At 34.2% G+C, this 18,510-nt stretch overlaps 3 protein-coding genes across 6 annotated transcripts; 1 reads left to right on the top strand and 2 right to left on the bottom strand.

Annotated features, from left to right (window-relative positions):
• The first annotated feature begins 1,145 nt into the window (after positions 1-1,145).
• LOC18613430 (Major facilitator superfamily protein) lies at positions 1,146-6,205 on the top strand. Of its 4 annotated transcripts, none has more exons than XM_018127412.2 (19): positions 1,146-1,427; positions 1,590-1,830; positions 1,942-2,004; positions 2,708-2,797; positions 2,924-2,983; positions 3,098-3,163; positions 3,270-3,335; positions 3,518-3,593; positions 3,709-3,773; positions 3,873-3,965; positions 4,065-4,145; positions 4,245-4,329; positions 4,614-4,657; positions 4,734-4,796; positions 4,877-4,936; positions 5,025-5,078; positions 5,190-5,249; positions 5,335-5,449; positions 5,667-6,205. In XM_018127412.2, exons 2-19 carry the CDS (start codon positions 1,633-1,635, stop codon positions 5,780-5,782), a joined length of 1,455 nt encoding a protein of 484 aa, XP_017982901.2. In that variant the 5' UTR covers positions 1,146-1,427; positions 1,590-1,632; the 3' UTR covers positions 5,783-6,205. The 4 variants fall into 4 exon arrangements, with proteins under 4 accessions (XP_017982901.2, XP_007050716.3, XP_017982894.2 ...); XM_007050654.3 differs by having other exon boundaries at positions 1,146-1,430; XM_018127405.2 differs by having other exon boundaries at positions 1,146-1,488.
• Positions 6,206-6,563: 358 nt separating this feature from the next.
• Positions 6,564-9,000, bottom strand: LOC18613429 (putative indole-3-acetic acid-amido synthetase GH3.6). Its single transcript, XM_007050652.3, has 3 exons — positions 8,549-9,000; positions 8,343-8,450; positions 6,564-8,126 (listed from the first exon to the last, which is right to left on the bottom strand). Exons 1-3 carry the CDS (start codon positions 8,839-8,841, stop codon positions 6,773-6,775), a joined length of 1,755 nt encoding a protein of 584 aa, XP_007050714.3. The 5' UTR covers positions 8,842-9,000; the 3' UTR covers positions 6,564-6,772.
• Positions 9,001-11,305: 2,305 nt separating this feature from the next.
• LOC18613428 (DNAse I-like superfamily protein) lies at positions 11,306-15,110 on the bottom strand. The gene is made up of 4 exons (XM_007050651.3): positions 13,873-15,110; positions 12,024-12,231; positions 11,808-11,937; positions 11,306-11,692 (listed from the first exon to the last, which is right to left on the bottom strand). The coding sequence occupies exons 1-4, from the start codon at positions 14,817-14,819 to the stop codon at positions 11,430-11,432; spliced, it is 1,548 nt and encodes a 515-aa protein (XP_007050713.3). The 5' UTR covers positions 14,820-15,110; the 3' UTR covers positions 11,306-11,429.
• Between the last annotated feature and the right edge of the window lie 3,400 nt (positions 15,111-18,510).

Here is an 18,510-nt window from a genome sequence, read left to right as displayed (position 1 = left end):
TTGTCTGCATTCTAATTCTTAACGTGCTAAAGTGTGCGTGGTTCATAATTTTTTTTATTTAGGGAATGGAATTTTAATATAATTTTTTTTTTCATTCCATCTGTGTAGCAATTGGTTTTTGACTTATACGGCAAATTAAAGCTCAGGTCAGCACATGAAAATCAAGTTTCATCCCGGATACAGAGCTAACAAATAGGGATATAATTGTATATATATCACATGATCATATCTTGATGATCACTGCACATCTTTTTTAAATGTGGTTACATCTCTCTGTCCATGAACTTACTCAGATAGCATACACATATCATGGGATTACTCTGTCTTTTGTTCCCGTCTTTGTTATTTTAAAATTGCTTGTCAAGCTTGGACTTTTGAAATCAAAGAGTTTGGAGGGAACACAACGTTGCTGAAGAAAGCACGTCTCATCTCAAATGAAACCTACCTCCTTCATTAATTACTTCATGGTTATCTCTTCAATGTTATCATTTTGGTGTACGATTCTTGGACCATGACACATCCAAACTTCAATAAACTTATTGCATATGGTAAAAATAATTAATTGACTGCCATTAAGCTTGTGGTCTTTGCCTTCCCCGTGAAACTGTTTCATCCTCAGGACCGCTCAGATCCATTTCCAAGAAAACAGAAACCAATTTGTTGTTGTCCAACTTTGATTGAGAAAAATCTAAAAGACTCTCCAGATTGGCTGTAAATGTTTCCGCTTTGTGATACAGGGTGACAGCGACTAGGTTGCCTATAAATATCTTTGATGGATATTGATCAACAGTGCAGGAAAAACAGTAGAATTGAAACTACCAGTCATTCTACTAAAACTGGTAGCTATATGTGCTCATTGTTTACAAAGATGGTAACTGCTCAATCGTACAATTACAAAACTCCATAATTGAAGAGAGAGATTATTTGCAGCAAGCTGTCTACCTGTACGATTTACCCTCCGTTTTCAATGGTCTTCAGCAGTCTTGAAGCAGGTTGTTTGTCTTGGGAGTTCACCAACAGGAGGACTAGCAAAGCATGCTAGCCACAGAGAGAGTTGAAAGGGACCTTTTTGTCTCTATGAGGAAACTAAACTACCATGGACCACAATGGCGGCCAGTCTTCATAGTGAAAAAAATATTATTGATTTCTTAGATGGTGTTTTTGTTTAAGAAGATCATGGATTTTTAATTCTTGCCTGCTTTGCTGTGACATATCTATGTTGAAGTCATTCTTTTGTTATCCGAAGTTTGCATGCACACCACAATGCTTTATTCACTTGCGTCGAAGTATTGTACTGCCTTGTAACTAGCAAAAAACTATTTACAGAAACTTGGAGCCATTGAATGAAGAAAACAGATAGCTCGCCTATATACCACATCAATACACATTAGCTACAGCAACAGTGGGAAAAGCAGCACAAAAGAAACGTAGTAAGTTTGAAAAAGAGAGGAAATTCTGACCTGGATATTCCACCTTCCATTTTGAAAGGTGCCAGGAGATAATTTCCTAGATTCCATTTTTCCGTATCTTCTTGATCTTCAACATATCGCTTCAAGCTTCTTCTCTTTTCCATTTGAATCAATATACAGAGGTATCGAAAAAGACATCCAAGTTAAATAGAGGAACAAGAACATGGCCATCAGGGAGGATATAGAGAAGGGTAACGACAGTGTTCATGAAGAGGCAAGGGTACCTCTCTTGCAGGAACAGAAGACTATGGCTGACGAGGAAGATGGGCACACTGATCAAACAAGCAGCAAAGCAAGTTTATGGATGGTTTACCTCAGCACCTTTGTCGCAGTGTGCGGCTCCTTTGAATTTGGATCCTGTGTAAGCCCACCGCACACCCCCAATTATTTACGGCTGGAAAAATGTCCGAGAATGAGGTTTGCTACTAATATTTCTTTTAAGTTCTAATACAAAATGTCAAATCATTTTCAGGCAGGCTATTCGTCACCAACTCAGACTGCCATCACGGAGGATCTCTCTCTTACTCTTGCAGAGGTATTATGAATACTCTATAAACATTCTAGTCCATTTAAATAATAACAACCATAATTGGCTTGTTTTCTAGACTTACGAGCACGAAAATGAAGAAAGCCGTTAATGCTTATGTAATGGTTTAACAAGTAGTAAGTAGCGATAAACAGAACATGTATTTTATTTTAGCAATTTAGTAACAAGAAACAGTAATTTCAAGCTATGGTTGAACTCTGGTGACCTTTAGCTGGTCCAAACAATTCCTAGATCTCCAATGCCACACACTATCGACTAACATGGTGGATAGTGCTCAAACTATTCTACCGACTTTGTCCAGATGGCAAATTAGGATACCATAATTATCAAATTCCAGGTGAAGTTTATAAATTCAAAAGGATTTGGGTATGCATACAGTTATGTCAAACATTATTGACATCTATCATTATGTCTGTGGAGGAAAATAATACAGTTGATACTATTGTATAAAGGCTGGTGGCTAATCAGCTGAAACACAATAGGAACAAGTTGCATAATTTAAACCCAAGATGTTGAATGGTTTGGACATATTATGAACAGATTTTAGCAAGAAAAGAACATAGCAGAGATCAATTCTAAACATTCCTTGCAGCTTATAAGATTGGGTAAAGCTAGCATTCTCATTAACACAATCACTATGCTCATCACAGAAGCAACTTCAAACTGATGCACTTGATCTTTGGATGTGCAGTATTCAGTGTTTGGATCTATATTGACTTTTGGTGCAATGATTGGCGCAATCACAAGTGGGCCAATTGCTGATTTTATTGGTCGGAAAGGGGTAAGCAGAAAAATGGATCGATGAATCCATGCTAAGCTGCTCTTCCATTGAACATCTGTATTAGTGATTTTGCTTTGGTATAGACAGCAATGATGTAACATCATGCTCATTGTTAAACAAGCACAGGCAATGAGAACGGCTACTGGCTTCTGTGTTGCAGGGTGGCTTGCTATTTACTTTGCAAAGGTTTTAATAAATCTCCACCCTGAATTTATCATTGCTTAAGCTGCAAATTAACCAGAACAAATTAGCAAAAATATGACTTTATAATCTTTTTCTATGTCTTGATTGAAACAAAAGGGGGCTTTGCCTTTAGACATTGGAAGATTAGCAACAGGATACGGGATGGGAGTCTTCTCATATGTGGTGAGTTTCTATATCTTATCTCAAAGTTCACTCCTAAACCTTCTTCAGTAAATGATAAACTACCGGTTATAAATGACTGTGATGCCTTTGTTGAATATATGACCAGGTACCAGTGTTTATTGCTGAAATCGCACCAAAGAATCTTCGAGGAGCACTAACAACTATAAATCAGGTAACATGTGCCTGTTAAGCAGCAGCACTCATTATCTTAATATCATCACAATTTCTTGAGTTGTGAATGTAAATTTATGGAAAGGCATCAGTTGTCTGAATGTGCAATATATATGCATAACAAAGATAAAAAAACAATGAATCTGCACAGTTTTATCTGATTATTCTCATCCTATTCTACAGCTTATGATCTGCACTGGAGTGTCAGTTGCCTTCATAATAGGGACAGTTCTAACTTGGAGGACTTTAGCATTAACTGGTAAAAGTGTTTATCAATTTATTTAAACTGAATGTTCTTCTGCAAAACCCTGTGCGCATGTGTGTTTGTAAAGCTAGATAACACAAACTGAGATTCACAAGTGCGGTGATTGCAGGACTTATTCCATGTGCAATTCTGCTTTGTGGACTCTTTTTCATTCCAGAGTCTCCCAGATGGCTGGTATAAAATAGCAGTGAAAAGAGGGTGGAATCTTTTTTCTTTACCCTGAATTATAGTAACATTAAATGGAAATTGGATAACAATCTTAGATTAATGCAGGCAAAGATAGGACGTGAAAAAGAGTTTGAAGCTGCACTACAGGATCTTCGTGGCAAGGATGCTGATATATCAAAGGAGGCAGCTGACATTCGGGTTCTTAATCTAAACTCTATCATCCTAATCAACACTGACAATGAGTTAGAGTATTATGGAGAAAATGATTAAGAAAAGAAGTATTTTATTGCTTGGCAGGACTATATAGAGACTCTCCAACGGCTCCCGAAAGCCAAAATGCTGGATTTGTTTCAACGAAGATACTTACGCTCAGTCATTGTAATTATAACTCTGTCTAAATCATTCTGCTTCAACATTAGCAAACACAACTTTTCACTCTAATTAATGTTTCTTTATCATGCATTTATCTATGATCAGATAGGAGTTGGATTAATGGTCTTTCAACAATTTGGGGGAATCAATGGAATCTGCTTTTATGTCAGCAATATTTTTGAGTCAGCAGGTAATGAAACCGTTGAGTTACACCTAATGCACCAAGGAGGAAAATGAGTAGGAAGAGCCTGGCACATGCATTTCATAAGATAATGATGACAAAGAAAGTGAACCTCGGGATCTTGACCTCTAAAATATACATCCTGGATCTAATTGGATAAAACAGTTTTCTCAGATAGATTCTTGTGTCTATGACATTATTAGAAATTCAACTTCTAAACGTACCAAATTATAATAACAATAAAAAAGTCTTCTATAATTAACACAGTTGCTTTTGCACTTCAAATATCTCAGGATTTTCTGCCAGTGTTGGGACAATAATTTATGCTATTCTTCAGGTTTCATCTCTCCCTTTCCTTGATATCTATGTAGTTCTTCCTGGCAAACAATAGCTTAGTACAATCATCTTTGCAGGTTGTGATTACCGGTCTTAATGCAACTGTGATTGATAAAGCTGGAAGAAAGCCCCTATTACTGGTAAATTCTAGAGCAATTTAAATTGCTAGGCTAAATACTTTCATGGATAGAAGGTCAATCTCATTTTCTTTTCATTCTAGGTTTCTTCAGCAGGATTGGTCCTAGGCTGTATGCTATCTGGGATTTCATTCTATCTTAAGGTTAAATGCTAAACTATATCATCTATAACTATACTGCCTTTTATCGTTGTCAAATGCTAATATTTTGAGAATCTTTGCCAACCTGCAGGGCCATAATTTGGCACTCAATTCAGTTCCCGTTCTTGCTGTAGCAGGCATATTGGTAATGTCAAAAACTTTTATCAAGTCAATACCCGTTCAATTTCTTCATTGGCAAAGAATGGCTTACCAGTTCCCCTTTGTTATTGCTGATACATATCTTCATTGAGCTCAGATATACATAGGATCCTTTTCAGCTGGGATGGGTGCAGTGCCTTGGGTGGTAATGTCTGAGGTAATGAAAAAGTAGTAAGCAAGATTTACCATTCTACTTGATGTACTAATCATTCCAGTCCTCTAACTATGGCATTTGGTTGCAGATATTCCCAATAAATATTAAAGGAGTAGCAGGAAGCTTAGCAACACTAGTGAACTGGTTTGGTGCATGGGCAGTTTCTTACACTTTCAACTTCCTTATGAGCTGGAGCTCCTATGGTAAATAGAATAAAAATTTCCTCCTTTTATTCTATATTCCTAAAAATTAAGCAGTAATTGATTCAATCGAGATTGCAAAGCAAGTTAATTTATTTGACAAAGAAAACTTTGAATTTTGAGAGCCAAGTTTTGTAAAGAGTACATGTACAAACTATGAGGACGACCTCCAATAAATAATAAGACATGTGAATTTACCTAATCCTCTTGTTGATTTCAGGTACATTCATTATTTATGCTGTAATCAATGCACTGGCTATATTGTTTGTGGTCATAGTGGTTCCTGAAACAAAGGGGAAAACACTGGAACAAATTCAAGCAGCCATTAATGCATAGAGAATCAAGAAAATGAAGCAGCTCATTCTTCCGTGAAGCAGATATCTTGAGAGATTGGAGATGCTTCCTAGCAGTGAAGAACATTTACTGATGCTTTCAAAATCAAGCAAATTGGATGCTACATTTGGGGTAATACAGGTATTTTATAATGGAAATGAGATTTTATTAACGCTGAAGGAGATGCATATACAAAGGCAGCACCTTTTCGCGAAAAGAAAGCAAGTGAGAAAGAGACATCAGGCTCTGCTGGCTTTCTTATAAGATGAATTGCCAATCAGAAATTATTCACAGCCCAAAACATTATACTCATAAAATTAGAGTATTTTCTACACAATTTTTTTGGGTGTTTGATTTTAATATTATTATTAATGAATCATGGTCATGGATCCTTGCATCCAAGGTGGAAAACCACTTACACAGAAATCAGTGAACCATTCCTTTCAAAATGATAGTTCTTGGGGTCTACCTAACTTGCTGAAAGTGCTACATCACCATGATCATTAGCACAATTATCAAATAAGGTAGCAACAAGAATCATTCTGCCGAATACTTAAACATAATCCATTACCAGGAAGTTTGCAAACTGTACAACTTGTTCCACGCAACCGGTTAAAACAATCTAATAAGCTCATTGGCAAAAGTCAAAATTACAAGAATAAAATTTACTTAGTTTAGCAACTGCTTATAGCTTATTCATTTCCTTTTGGGGAAAACATGACATTTTTTGCTCTCTACATTTTGTGGCCAAAATTACTGGAGAATAAATAATGAAAGAAGATGAAACAAGCAACAAGAATATTTCTGTTTACATTACAAATATGATGATAGATTACATCAGATTTCTGGTTAGCATGTATAACATTTCAATGCTCATAAATATTTAGGAACCGATAAATTGAGAGAAATTTATGCTCTTTGTAGCATGTAGATAACTCTAACGAAAATCCACCTTCTAGTTTTTCCATTAAGCATAAAAAGGGCAGCAAGTCATTAAGCACATAGAGATTCTAAGCATATAGTCACAAGAACATATCCTTCCATAACATTGACAATGTCACGGTTTCTTATGATCTTAGGTGGCTTATATTGACTAGCTGCTCCATTCTTGATTGCTCCTTGAAGTAACCTGTCAAAGCTACCACATTTCAAAATTGATAGTGATAAAGGGTGCATCTCGCCTTTATCCCGTTGCACCTTATAAATACTTCCCAAGCTATCGTCAAGAGCAGAACAACACTTTCTAAGGAGTAGAATTGACTCCTGCAACTTGTCCTGTGAAAACATATCACAGTCTTTGACTTCAACAAAAATCTTCAGCCTCTTAGGACTCAAATCAAAGTCCAAGAAACTCGTAAACTCCACAATCTCTACTTCCATGCCCATGATATTTCTCAGCAAAGGTTGAAAACTTTCCATGGCAGCCATCAAATCTCCCTCAGACACTATCTCATATGAAGTTTTAGCAGCTCGCATCACAAACTCCAGCAACGGAGATGAGTTATAGAAGTCAACAACTCTTACAATATCACCTAGTCGATATCTATAAAATCCTCTATAAGTAGTCACAACCACTTCATACATCTTCCCTACCTCAACACCGCTAATATCTACAGTTTCTTCACCAACAACCTTGTTCTCAGTTGAATCAAACGGAAGGAACTCAAAATATGCGGCAGTTGGAAGCATAACAAATTTTGTCATATCTGGTGGTTGCTTGATATCCAAGTTAATGGCCACACAGCACTCTGATGAAAAGTAATCCCCTCCTAACAGAGGTATCACTCCTGCATAGTACTTAAGTTTGGAATAATACTGCTTCATACTCCCAGTTGTGATGCATCTAATATATCGAACATTAGGCCATAATTTATGCAAAATTCCACCCCAATCCTTCTCTTCACAGATCAATCGAATTCTGTTTGACAAATCTGGTTGTGGTCCATCAAGAACCTCAACAACAGAATCTCTCATCAGAACATCATCAATCTCCAAACATGGAAACCCTTTTCTGATATCCTCACATAGTTGCTCCCACTTAGATTCCAATACGCCCAAAGCTTTAATCAAACCAGGCGCATATGGGGCATGAATAGCATCCACATAATCAGAATTCCTAAGACCACAGAGAAGGTGGCAGTACATTTGGTGCTCAACATTTGAACCAAGAATCACTTCCTTGGGGCTAGTGAGAGACGTAAATAGAGAGCGATTTGCATTACTGCTACTATTCTGCAAAGGGAAAGAAGAAGCAGCCATTACCTTGAAACCGCCTTTCGTAGTTGTAATGCTATCGGCATATATAAATGCCAGTCTCCTATTTACTTCAGGCCTTGGAGGAAAAAACCTAAACAATGGGAAAAAAAATAACTAAATTAATAATTATATTAACAAATGTCCTTGAACTGAAAAGAAGACTAAAATTACACGTTATTACTCTCACCTTTTCACTTTTCTCAAATCCAAAAACTAAAAAGAAATTGAATTTGAGTAAAGATCATTTCTTTTCACCTATCTAACTTAAACAAATTACAAAAATAATAGTAATAGTAATAGTTTTTACCTTCGAAGAACAGCGGCACTTCCTTGATGAGCTATATACGACGCCGCTTTTGAAAGCGCCGAATCAAAGTAAGGTATCAGTTTAGGCTTCATCGAGCTTGTTCCAGAACTACTCAAAAAAAGTAAATAAATAAATAAATAATTAAAAACTCAAATGTAACTCAAATGTATTCAAATATGTATTAACTGTAAATAAATTGTGTTTACCTGTAAAAGAAGCAGACCAGAGGATCAACGGACAAGAGATGATCGTCACTGCAGGCTCCGTCAGCTAATTGATTGATGTAATCAGCGTAATCATCGTAGCTAGATAACGGCACGGAGCGTCTAAAAGTGGCAGCGTCGATCGGGGCATTTTGATCGTCAACGTCGGACAGGTAACGTTGGAGATAACGCACGCCGCTCTGGTGTTGAAGAATTGAATGGAGAGTCTCGGCCTGGTGACGCACCGCGTCCTTCGTTGATTCCTCTAGTTGCTTCAGCAACGCGTCGTCTGCCATCTTCAAGGTGAGGCTCGTGCGCTGGACAAGCGGGTTCGCTCACTGGACAACTTGGCGGTGGAACAAGCAGCGAGGGCGGTAGAGGCAGAGATAGGCGGATCGCGCAATCGTTTTGAAAGTCAGAACTTGTCACGCCTTTTCTTTTGACAATTTGGTCTGAGAAATGGAAAATGTAATTTGGACCAATACAAAATTTTGTCTTTTTCTCTTGAGAGACTAATATACCCTTTAGATTTAAAGAGGTCGGCTATCGGCTAACTAGATCCGGTAATTTTAGATACAATACATTAACACAAAAAGATATAGAGTTAAACAAGTTTAAGTTTAATTTTAATATATTTCGTATCTAATTGTGTTTGATACAATTAAAATATAAAAATTTTTATATTTTAACGTGTCAAATACGAGTAATAAATTTAAAATACGTTTAAATATGTTTAATTAATCATGTTAATCGTATTTTCGTGTTTAAATATGTAGATATGACACGCTTATCAACTTATTAAAAATTAATAGTCAAAGGCTATTTTAGCCTTACTAAAATAATTTTAAACAATTATTTTAACAAAAATTTTAAATTTTATAAAAATAATAATGTAATTATGTCATGCCTAAATCTTAATTTTATATTTTGTTTTGTTATATTTGATGTTTTGTTATTTTATTTTGTTATAATTGTGTTTTACAATTATTGATTTTAAATTTAAATAATAAAATTATATTTAATTATAAATATTTTTATTTAATCGTGTTAAACATGTTATTAATCATATCGTGCATATATTGATACATTTAACAAACGTGTCTAAATGTATCATGTCATATTATATGATTATTAAACGTATATGTGTACGTAGATATGGAAATTCGAGTTTTCATATCTTAAACGTGTCAGACACGATTAGACACGAAACATGTTAAGGTTAAACACGAACACGACACGAATACTATTCGTGTCTTAAATTTGAAACACGTACACGTATATATTTAATAACCGTATAACACGACATATCACATTTACACACGTTTGTTAAACGTGTCAATATATGACACGACATGATTAATAACATGATTAACACGTTAAACACGATTAAATAAAAATATTTACAATTAAATATAATTTTATTATTTAAATTTAAAATCAATAATTATAAAAATAATTATAACAAAACAAAATAACAAAAATATCAAATATAACAAAACAAAATTTAAAATTAGGATTTGGACATGACATAATTACATTATTATCTTTATAAAATTTAAAAATTTTATTAAAATAATTGTTTAAAATTATTTGAGTAAAGAAAAAACAGCATTTGAGTATTAATTTTTAACAAGTTGATAAGCGTGTCATATATACACGTTTAAATACGATAACACGATTAAATACGTTTATACGTTTAAACACGATTAACACGATTAATTAAATGTATTTAAACGTGTTAATTGTGTCTGACACGTTAAGACACGAAAATTTTCGTATTTTGAACGTGTCAAACACTATTAGATATGAAACACGTTAAAGCTAAATCCAAATCTGTTTAACTCAGTATCTTTTCTTGTCGGGTTAACGTGTTGTGTTTAAAATTACCAAGTCTATGTGTACATGTTTCATATTTAAAACACAAATAGTATTTATGTCGTGTTCATATTTAATTTTAACGTGTTTCGTGTTAATAGTGTCAGACACATTTAAAATATGAAAACACGAATTGTTAAGTCTACGACTAACGGTCGAGCTTGAGGATATTTGTGCCATCTCGATGGGTCAACTATTCAAAATAATTGATTATCAACTTGATTTTCAAGACAAAAAAAAAAGGACAGAAAATAAGTACGGTATTATTTTTACTCTGGTACTAAATGCTAATTTTGGTAAAGAAAAAAAAGGACAATTTAATGTTTTCATTTAAAGTAATTAATCCTACCTCCCATGATCTACTACTACTACTACTCATCAACACGTAAATTGTCTTCTAATTTTTGGGTTTTCCTCTTGCTTAATTGGATAGGATAAGGTATGCAAAACCCTTTTTTGTGGCAAATCTTTAGCACACGCGTGGGCCGGGCACACAAATGGAATCATATTATCTGAACGACTTTAGGGCCATGGGCTGGGGGTGGGGGTTGGGCAGGGTGCCCTGGGGCCTCTCCATTGCGCCGAACTGGGGTTGGGTGGGTTGGCAAAGCCTCTCACTGTACCGTGCAATGTCCGGCCTAACGGGCGCTTAAGAATCCAATGGTTGGATTAATTGGTTGTCACTGTCTTGTCTTGAAATTGCAACGAACCACTTAAAGTTGAAAAAGCAGTGATTCTTGGGAAAGAGTAGCTATGATACTCTTTCCTCCATTTACAGGCCACTAGCAGGTGTGCCCCATCAAGTATGGATGATTAAGGCAGGCAGTTGCTCCTTAATGCATGCTGAGGTATTCATAGTACAGTGACAAAAAAGAAGCACCAAAATAAATCAAACTGTTCCAGTTTTCTTTCAAGAACTATACAATTTAAACTCCACACCTGATAACACCCCTTAAGTTTTCTATTTAAGCCCATGTAAATAGAAAACGGTAAAAACAAAGTCAACCTCTCATGTATGTATTTTCCATACAGTCTTTGATGGAGAAGTGTTTGTAATCTTTACAACTTTCTGTTTTGGTTGCCGTCGCTTTCTACTGACATTTTCTTCAACGTTCTCACTTACTTTTATTATATCGACTTTTACCATGTGATGATCTGAAGTTCCTTTCGAAGAAAGGACTGAATACGACCCTGGAACAAACTTGTACGGTGAATTCGGGGATGCCAGTATGTAATCTACCCGAGTCCCATACTTGCATGTGCCCTGCACGCCTGCATCAAATCAATGCATTTGTTTCGTGTCAATGAGGGGACTATTAATCAACTAACTGTAAACAGTAAGAGGAAAAGTTCAAAGAGAATGGTTTGTTTTTTTTTTTTTTTTTACTTTGTCCTTTGGCAATCACGACCACTGGCTCACATTCCCCTGCAAAGTCCTTAGCATCTGTGTATTGTTTGTTCTTCAGAAATTTCATCACTTCAACCTTCGGTATTGGTTTTCCCATCTCCTCATAGTACTATAAGATACAAGTTCATTTAAAACATGTCACTCTAAAATCCTGTATGACAGATTTTATTCAAGGAAATGTCCCCCCACATATACCTTAACAATATCCGTCCACCTCTCCGTGGAGTAATCTGTTTCCTCCAAGGAATTGAGGCCTCCAGCTAAGATGTGTGGACCATCATTAGACTGAATTATTGCATTTATCTGCTTCATGCGCCAGTTCTCATCAAGATGATCAAGGTGTGTGCAGTGGAAGTCGACTTCTCCTGCCTGGGGCACATCAATAGTTGCCTTGAGGACATTCCTGTAAAGGGAGTCAGCTTAATGCATTATTTCTTCCCTTGTTACTTCATAACTATTCCGAGTTTCGGTCTCCTCTGACTTGCTAAGAAAATGAATTTCCAAGTTTTGTACCAACTACAAAGGCAGTAGTGTTCATGGCTATTCAGAAACAGAAATTTGGATGACAAGTCACAACAAACCTGATTGCTACTACTTTGTTCTCAGTACCAGGGTATAAATATTGGATCACGATAATGAATTTTATACAGTTAAGAGGAGTCTTTTTCCGTTGTGTTTTATCTTCTCGCAATGCTGCTTTTTCAAGAAACATGCATAACTCTATGTTCTTCATTCTTCTCAGCCATGTCAATGATTTCTTAACAAAGCCTACCCATATTGCAGATATACCAGCATACATCTTACCTAACTTCATTTGTTTTACTTCAAATCATGATTTCTTTCTCCACTGAAACAAACAAAAAACAAAGTTGAAAAGTGTATAGCACTATATCTTCTCAACTTCAAGTAACATTAACAACTATCACTAACCCTTGATCTTTGTCATAATTTGATAATTTCCCCACAAGAAAAACAAAGCCAAAAACTGTGTGTTTGGTCAAATGCATTTTTCTTCTCTAACTACACCCACATAGACCACTGCTCCAATCAATATACCCGATTGCTGACACTCAAGCAAGATTTAGTATTACTTGGAATGATAAAACTTCAATCATTCAATATTTAGAAGATAGCCAAGAACTGATCCCATTCGAGAAGAAGAAAAACTTAACAACTTTGGAAAAGAGAAAATAAGCTGCAACTAAAGAAACAACTTGGTACTTTTCTTATAGTTTGGAACCTTTATTGGCTGCAGTTGGGAAATTACACAATAATACGTTATGTAGAATGCATTCAGAAAACCCAATCTCCCTTCAAAGAAATAACTATTGGAAGTGAAGTATAAACATCATTTTTGTGAGCTGAAAACAGAAACTGTAGAATTCCTGGAAAACCCAGATGATAATAATGTATAAAATTCAAGAAAGGGCAGCAACTTCTTATTCGGTCTACCGCATACAGCTGTTATGACAGGTCATTGATGTATGAGAAGTCTTTGTAAGCATATGGTTATACAATTACGATGAAGACCAAAAAATGGTGGTATTTGACTTCAAAAATTATATGATATCGAATTGGACCAGTTCAAGGAACCTTGGATAAAATAAGATTTGTCCGTCTTTAGGGACTAAAAATAATTTGAAGTATAGTAATGGACAGCACAATCAAGAACATGCTAAATTATAAGTAAAAATTGGGGGATTACAAAGAATTTAGTGGAAATATTTATGCAACTTTTAATAAAAAAGAAACATATATTCCGTGTAAAGGCAACATATTATTGCTGACTTTTTCAAAATCAACAATGGACTTCTAAATTCTATTTTGCAAGGGTTTAGATTCTTCAGATCATAAAGTTGGCAAATTGACTACATAAAGTCTATAAAAAGAGACTACTTTTCATTTGTTTAGTTAAAGCTAGAATGATTATTCTTTAATATTATTCATAATGGAGAAAAAAGAATCAAAAACAGAACGAAACCAGAAGACCAATGAAAATCCAAAATTCTAACTATACGAACATGAAAACAAATGTAAGACTTACCTGAAATCTGTGTCATCAAAGATCTTCTGCACTTTCCACCGCTTAATCGGCCACTTGGAAAGCACAGCGTTGCCGTATTCCGGTGCCCAACTCTCAGCAAAGACATAGTTCATCCCCAAAGCAGCAGCTAAATCAGACAAAGGTTTCATGGCTTTCTCTTCCTCTGCTTTCACATCTTGAAGAGCTAAAATATCAGCATCTAACTCTCTCAAGACTTCAAGCACTGTCTTTCTGCTTCTATACCTCTCGAAACTATCAACCCCATTTCCCATATTTGTTGAAAAACTCACTGTTGATCTCAATGGAGCTTTTCCTCTCAAAATTCTACTCCCACCACCACTTGAAGATCCCTCCTTTCCACGTTCTGCAAAGCTCAGTTGTCGATTACGCAATAAAGAAATCTCATTATCTGGTAAATTGATTGACACCCTTAACTTAGATTTCACAAATTTTTGCTGGTTGGAGAGATTCTCCTTGTCATTGATGGAATTTGGGTGCATGGGAGATTGCTTTAGTATACTCTTTGGCCGATCATTTGTAGACTTTGCGCGTAAACTAAGATCCATGGAGCGCCTAGCATCTTTAAAACCTTCGTTTTCAAAGTCAAAACTTGAAGAATTCTCTGCTTTAGGTATTGCAGGGGCCATAGAAAACAGGGCAGCATTGAAAGTAGCTATACGTATGGGCCTCACCGAGTCTAGACCACCCAGTTGGCCATCTTGATGAACTTTGGAAGTCCCATTCACAATAGTGTGATCTTTAGTGTCACTATTAGCCCTGGAGTTTGATTTGCCAAACCTTTTTATGACAATTTTGGACTTGGACCGGCGACGAACCGGCCACCGGATGCGGGAACAAAAGCGCTTGATTCTCTTGTTAAGGAGTTTGAGCATAGTGGAGAGATGAGGGTTGAATACGATGGGTTCTAAAGCTGTAGACGATTGCATGAGAGAGAGAGAGAGGGATAGAGAGAGTTGCAGAGTTGTTGTCTAGAGTTAGAACTCCGTTCGTGTTCCGTTTCTTGGTATGAAACAAAATGACGGTGAAGATTGGTTTAAATGACCAATTTTTGGGTTTCATAGAGGTGGAAGAGAGAAAGGAGTCTTCCTGGAAAGGGTTTGGTGACACTTGGCAGTAAAGCAAGGGCTGAATATGACTTCAAGGTTCTTTAGAGAGAGAGAGAGAAAGGGGGAGGGAGGGAAGAATGCCAAGCCAAGTTGCCAACTGCTCCAGAGAGAGAAATGCAATTTGTGTGTGGGTTTTTATTGGGCAGTAGAGACATGTCGTTTAGGGGTTTTTTTTTTTTGATTAAATCAGAACCGCATTTTTTAAGGCGCTAATATGATTCAGATTATCGAGAAAATCTTTTTATAATTCATGGGAGATTAAGATAATGGAAAGAGCCAACAACTCCAACCCAACGTATTAAGTCTTCAGTAGGATTCTTATTTGGAAAGCCACGTCACTCCAAATCCGGCGTACAAGACTCGCATGCAATTTCCAAGGTGGAGGAGGAGCCTTCAACAATTGTAGTGAGTGACAGAGCAGGGTTGGCAAAGGATTTCTATGATATCCAGTCATATGAGTTGGGCGTAGGGCTCTCACCCCACCTTCTCTAGTCTGCTCCTATCCCATTCCTCCAAGGTAATACGAATCTGAAGTTGCCTTTTTGAGAGTCCAAACAACAGCTTGCCAAGATCAAAAGGAAAGAGAAAAATGGCTTCAAGCCCAACCTTTTTTTTCTTCTTCTGACATTATACTGCGCAATGGAAGGCCATCTATCTCTATAAAAGGATGCCAAAATCTGTGGTCTTTTAGCTTGGAATTTTAATGTTTTCAATAGATACGATTTACTCAGCTTGTTCTTCAACTATCTTCTATAATGGCCGCAACATCTTGGTCTATGAGCATCGGATCTCTGTCTGAAAATAATGGGTTCCTTTCTTCATAAACAAAAACTTCCATTATTGTTATTATTGAATACCCAAACCACCATTTTCTGTGTTATTTAAAAGCACAAACTTGAAATTAAACTACCCTTTAAGATATTTTAGCTAGCAATATCAGCTTCATCCCACAAGGCTTCCTGCATCACACAGATAAAAACACAATTCATAAAAAACTGTGACCCAGACGTGTAGATGGTGACAAAATGGCATCCACTCATAAAAAATTTTTTAAAAAAAATGGAGTTTTAAGAGTTAGGTGAAGAATGATTTACTTAAAGGAGAGTCCATACGTGGGTCTAGCTGGGATTTGCTGTATCAAGAAAGAAGCGAAATACATGCGTTTGTGACTTGCTTCTTAGGAAGCAATTCAAATCTCAGAAACATTGACAGCCCCTCCCCCTGCCTGCTGCCACCACAAGCTTCTGCTTCTGCTTCTGCCTGTTGGGAGATTCCCTTTACATAATCTCACTGACTCTTGCTGCTAAAATTTTGTGGTCTCACTGTGCTGGTTGCCGTCAGAGTTTTAAAACATTACTTTAATGAATTAGTAAATTTATTTATACCAGACATAAAACGAGGATCCGTGTTTCCTAGGAAAGTCAACTCAAGTACCTTAGCATGTTCCATATTGCATCTTAACTTAGCACTAATAATTCGGATTTTAAAATGAAAGCATATTAAATATCTTCTAGGTATACAATTAAGAAGTTATCACTCACCAGCTTATACTGTGACCACGTAATTTTATACTTGTTCATCTACAGGGAAACAACGACCCATCACATTAAAAGGTTATTATATATAAATATATATGAAAAGGTCTTATTCTTTGTTAAACAGGATAATCATATAGCTTTCCCAGGAAAAATTTTTAGCAATTAATATAGATTTATTTGTTCTCATCCTTACGATATAACTTGTTATGTTAAAAGTGCCTTACCAGACAGCAATTCTTTTTTCCTTTGTCTCTTCTTAAGAATTAAATCACATAATAGGAAATGTGATTGTTAAGAAAAATAATATTATAGTATTTAATATATTAAGAAAATATTGATTAAAATATTGAAAAGATAACGTTGTAAAAATTGATTTATAAGTACTTTTTTAGATAACGTTGTAAAATTTAATTTATAAGTACTTTTTTAGAAATGTAATATTAATTCTTAAAATTATCCTTATATATTAAAATATAAATTTAATATACTTGTATTTTTTTATTGTAAATTTTTATATGATATAAATCTCTTAAATAAATTTTTAATTTTATATATTTTATTTTTATTTTTTATTATAAACTTATATATTTTATTTTTATTTATTATAATACAGATTTAATATATATATGACATAAATAAAAAAATGTATAAAAATTTGATTACCAAACTTCATAAGAATAAATTATTCTATAATATATCGATATTGGTTAAACTTCAATTTTCAATTAGAAAGTAAATAATGTTCATCAAATGGACAGGCAATCTGTTGGACAATTGAGAAATAATCCTAAGTGTAAAACTTGCCCATCATAAAACACCATAGTAAGAAAATCATAAAATATAAAGGTGAACTCCCTAAGAGCTTAATAGAAAATGAAACGTCAAAGCTGGTTTACACCAACAACAAAACAAATCTAGCATTCTCTCAACAAATAATGAAATATCAGACAAGGTAAATCCATTTTAATATTAATTAGAAAATAATTTTTTATTTGTTAAAATTTTTGAAAATTTTAAAATATATTGTTATTATTTTCAAAATTTCTTAAAAATGAAAAATGAAAAAAATCTTTTCTAAAAAATCAATAAAATTAAAAAACGAAAAGAGATTTTTTTTAAAAAATTTGAAAGTAAAAATGAAATATTTTTATTTTTAAAGTTTATGAAAAATTATAGAGAGAAAATAATTTTTATAATTTTAAATAATTATGAGTATAAATATGAATATCTTTTATTTTTCCAAAAATTCTAAATATATTTTTTATTTTCTGAATTTTTAATCTTTTATAATTTCTTAAAAATATAAATTATTTTTATTTTTTATCGTTTTAGAATTTTTTTAACAATTAAAGATTATCTTTGGGTTTTTAAAATTTTTTTATAATTTCTAAAAATAAAAAATATTTTTACATTTTTCAAATTTTATAAATTTTTTTTGCAAAAATTTAAAATCATTTATAATTTTTACTTTTTAAAGTGATAAAAATTAAGTTTTGAAATTTTATTGAATGATTTGTCTATTTTCTTATATGAATTGTAAATGTTATACTTTGGTTATATTTATAATTAATATATGTAAATTCATCAAAAAATAAAAATAGCAAATGAAGCAAATAAGAAAATAGCAAAAATAAAATTTATCAAAAAATAATTATATTTATCTACAGTATAAATCTTCCTCTATCTATTTGACAATATTTGAAAATATCAAATCAAGAAGAATAAATTATATTAGAAAGATTTTTGATCATTTTTAAAAATAAAGAAAGACAAAAATATCAAATCAAGTTCGATAATATTACAAAATATGTTGTAATATGAGATTGCATTAGTGTTTCGATATAATCACATTACATCCATTGGTTGTAATGTGATTATATTATAATTTTATTTTACGTTAATTTATTTCAAAATAAATAAGGTAATATAATTTAATTAAATACATCATATGAATACCAGTACACATCCCTCGT

Source organism: Theobroma cacao, chromosome 1 (genome assembly GCF_053813885.1).
Source record: "Theobroma cacao isolate CCN51 chromosome 1, ASM5381388v1, whole genome shotgun sequence".
In the NCBI taxonomy this organism is placed as follows: domain Eukaryota; kingdom Viridiplantae; phylum Streptophyta; class Magnoliopsida; order Malvales; family Malvaceae; genus Theobroma; species Theobroma cacao.
This window is presented reverse-complemented; position numbering and strand designations above follow the sequence as displayed.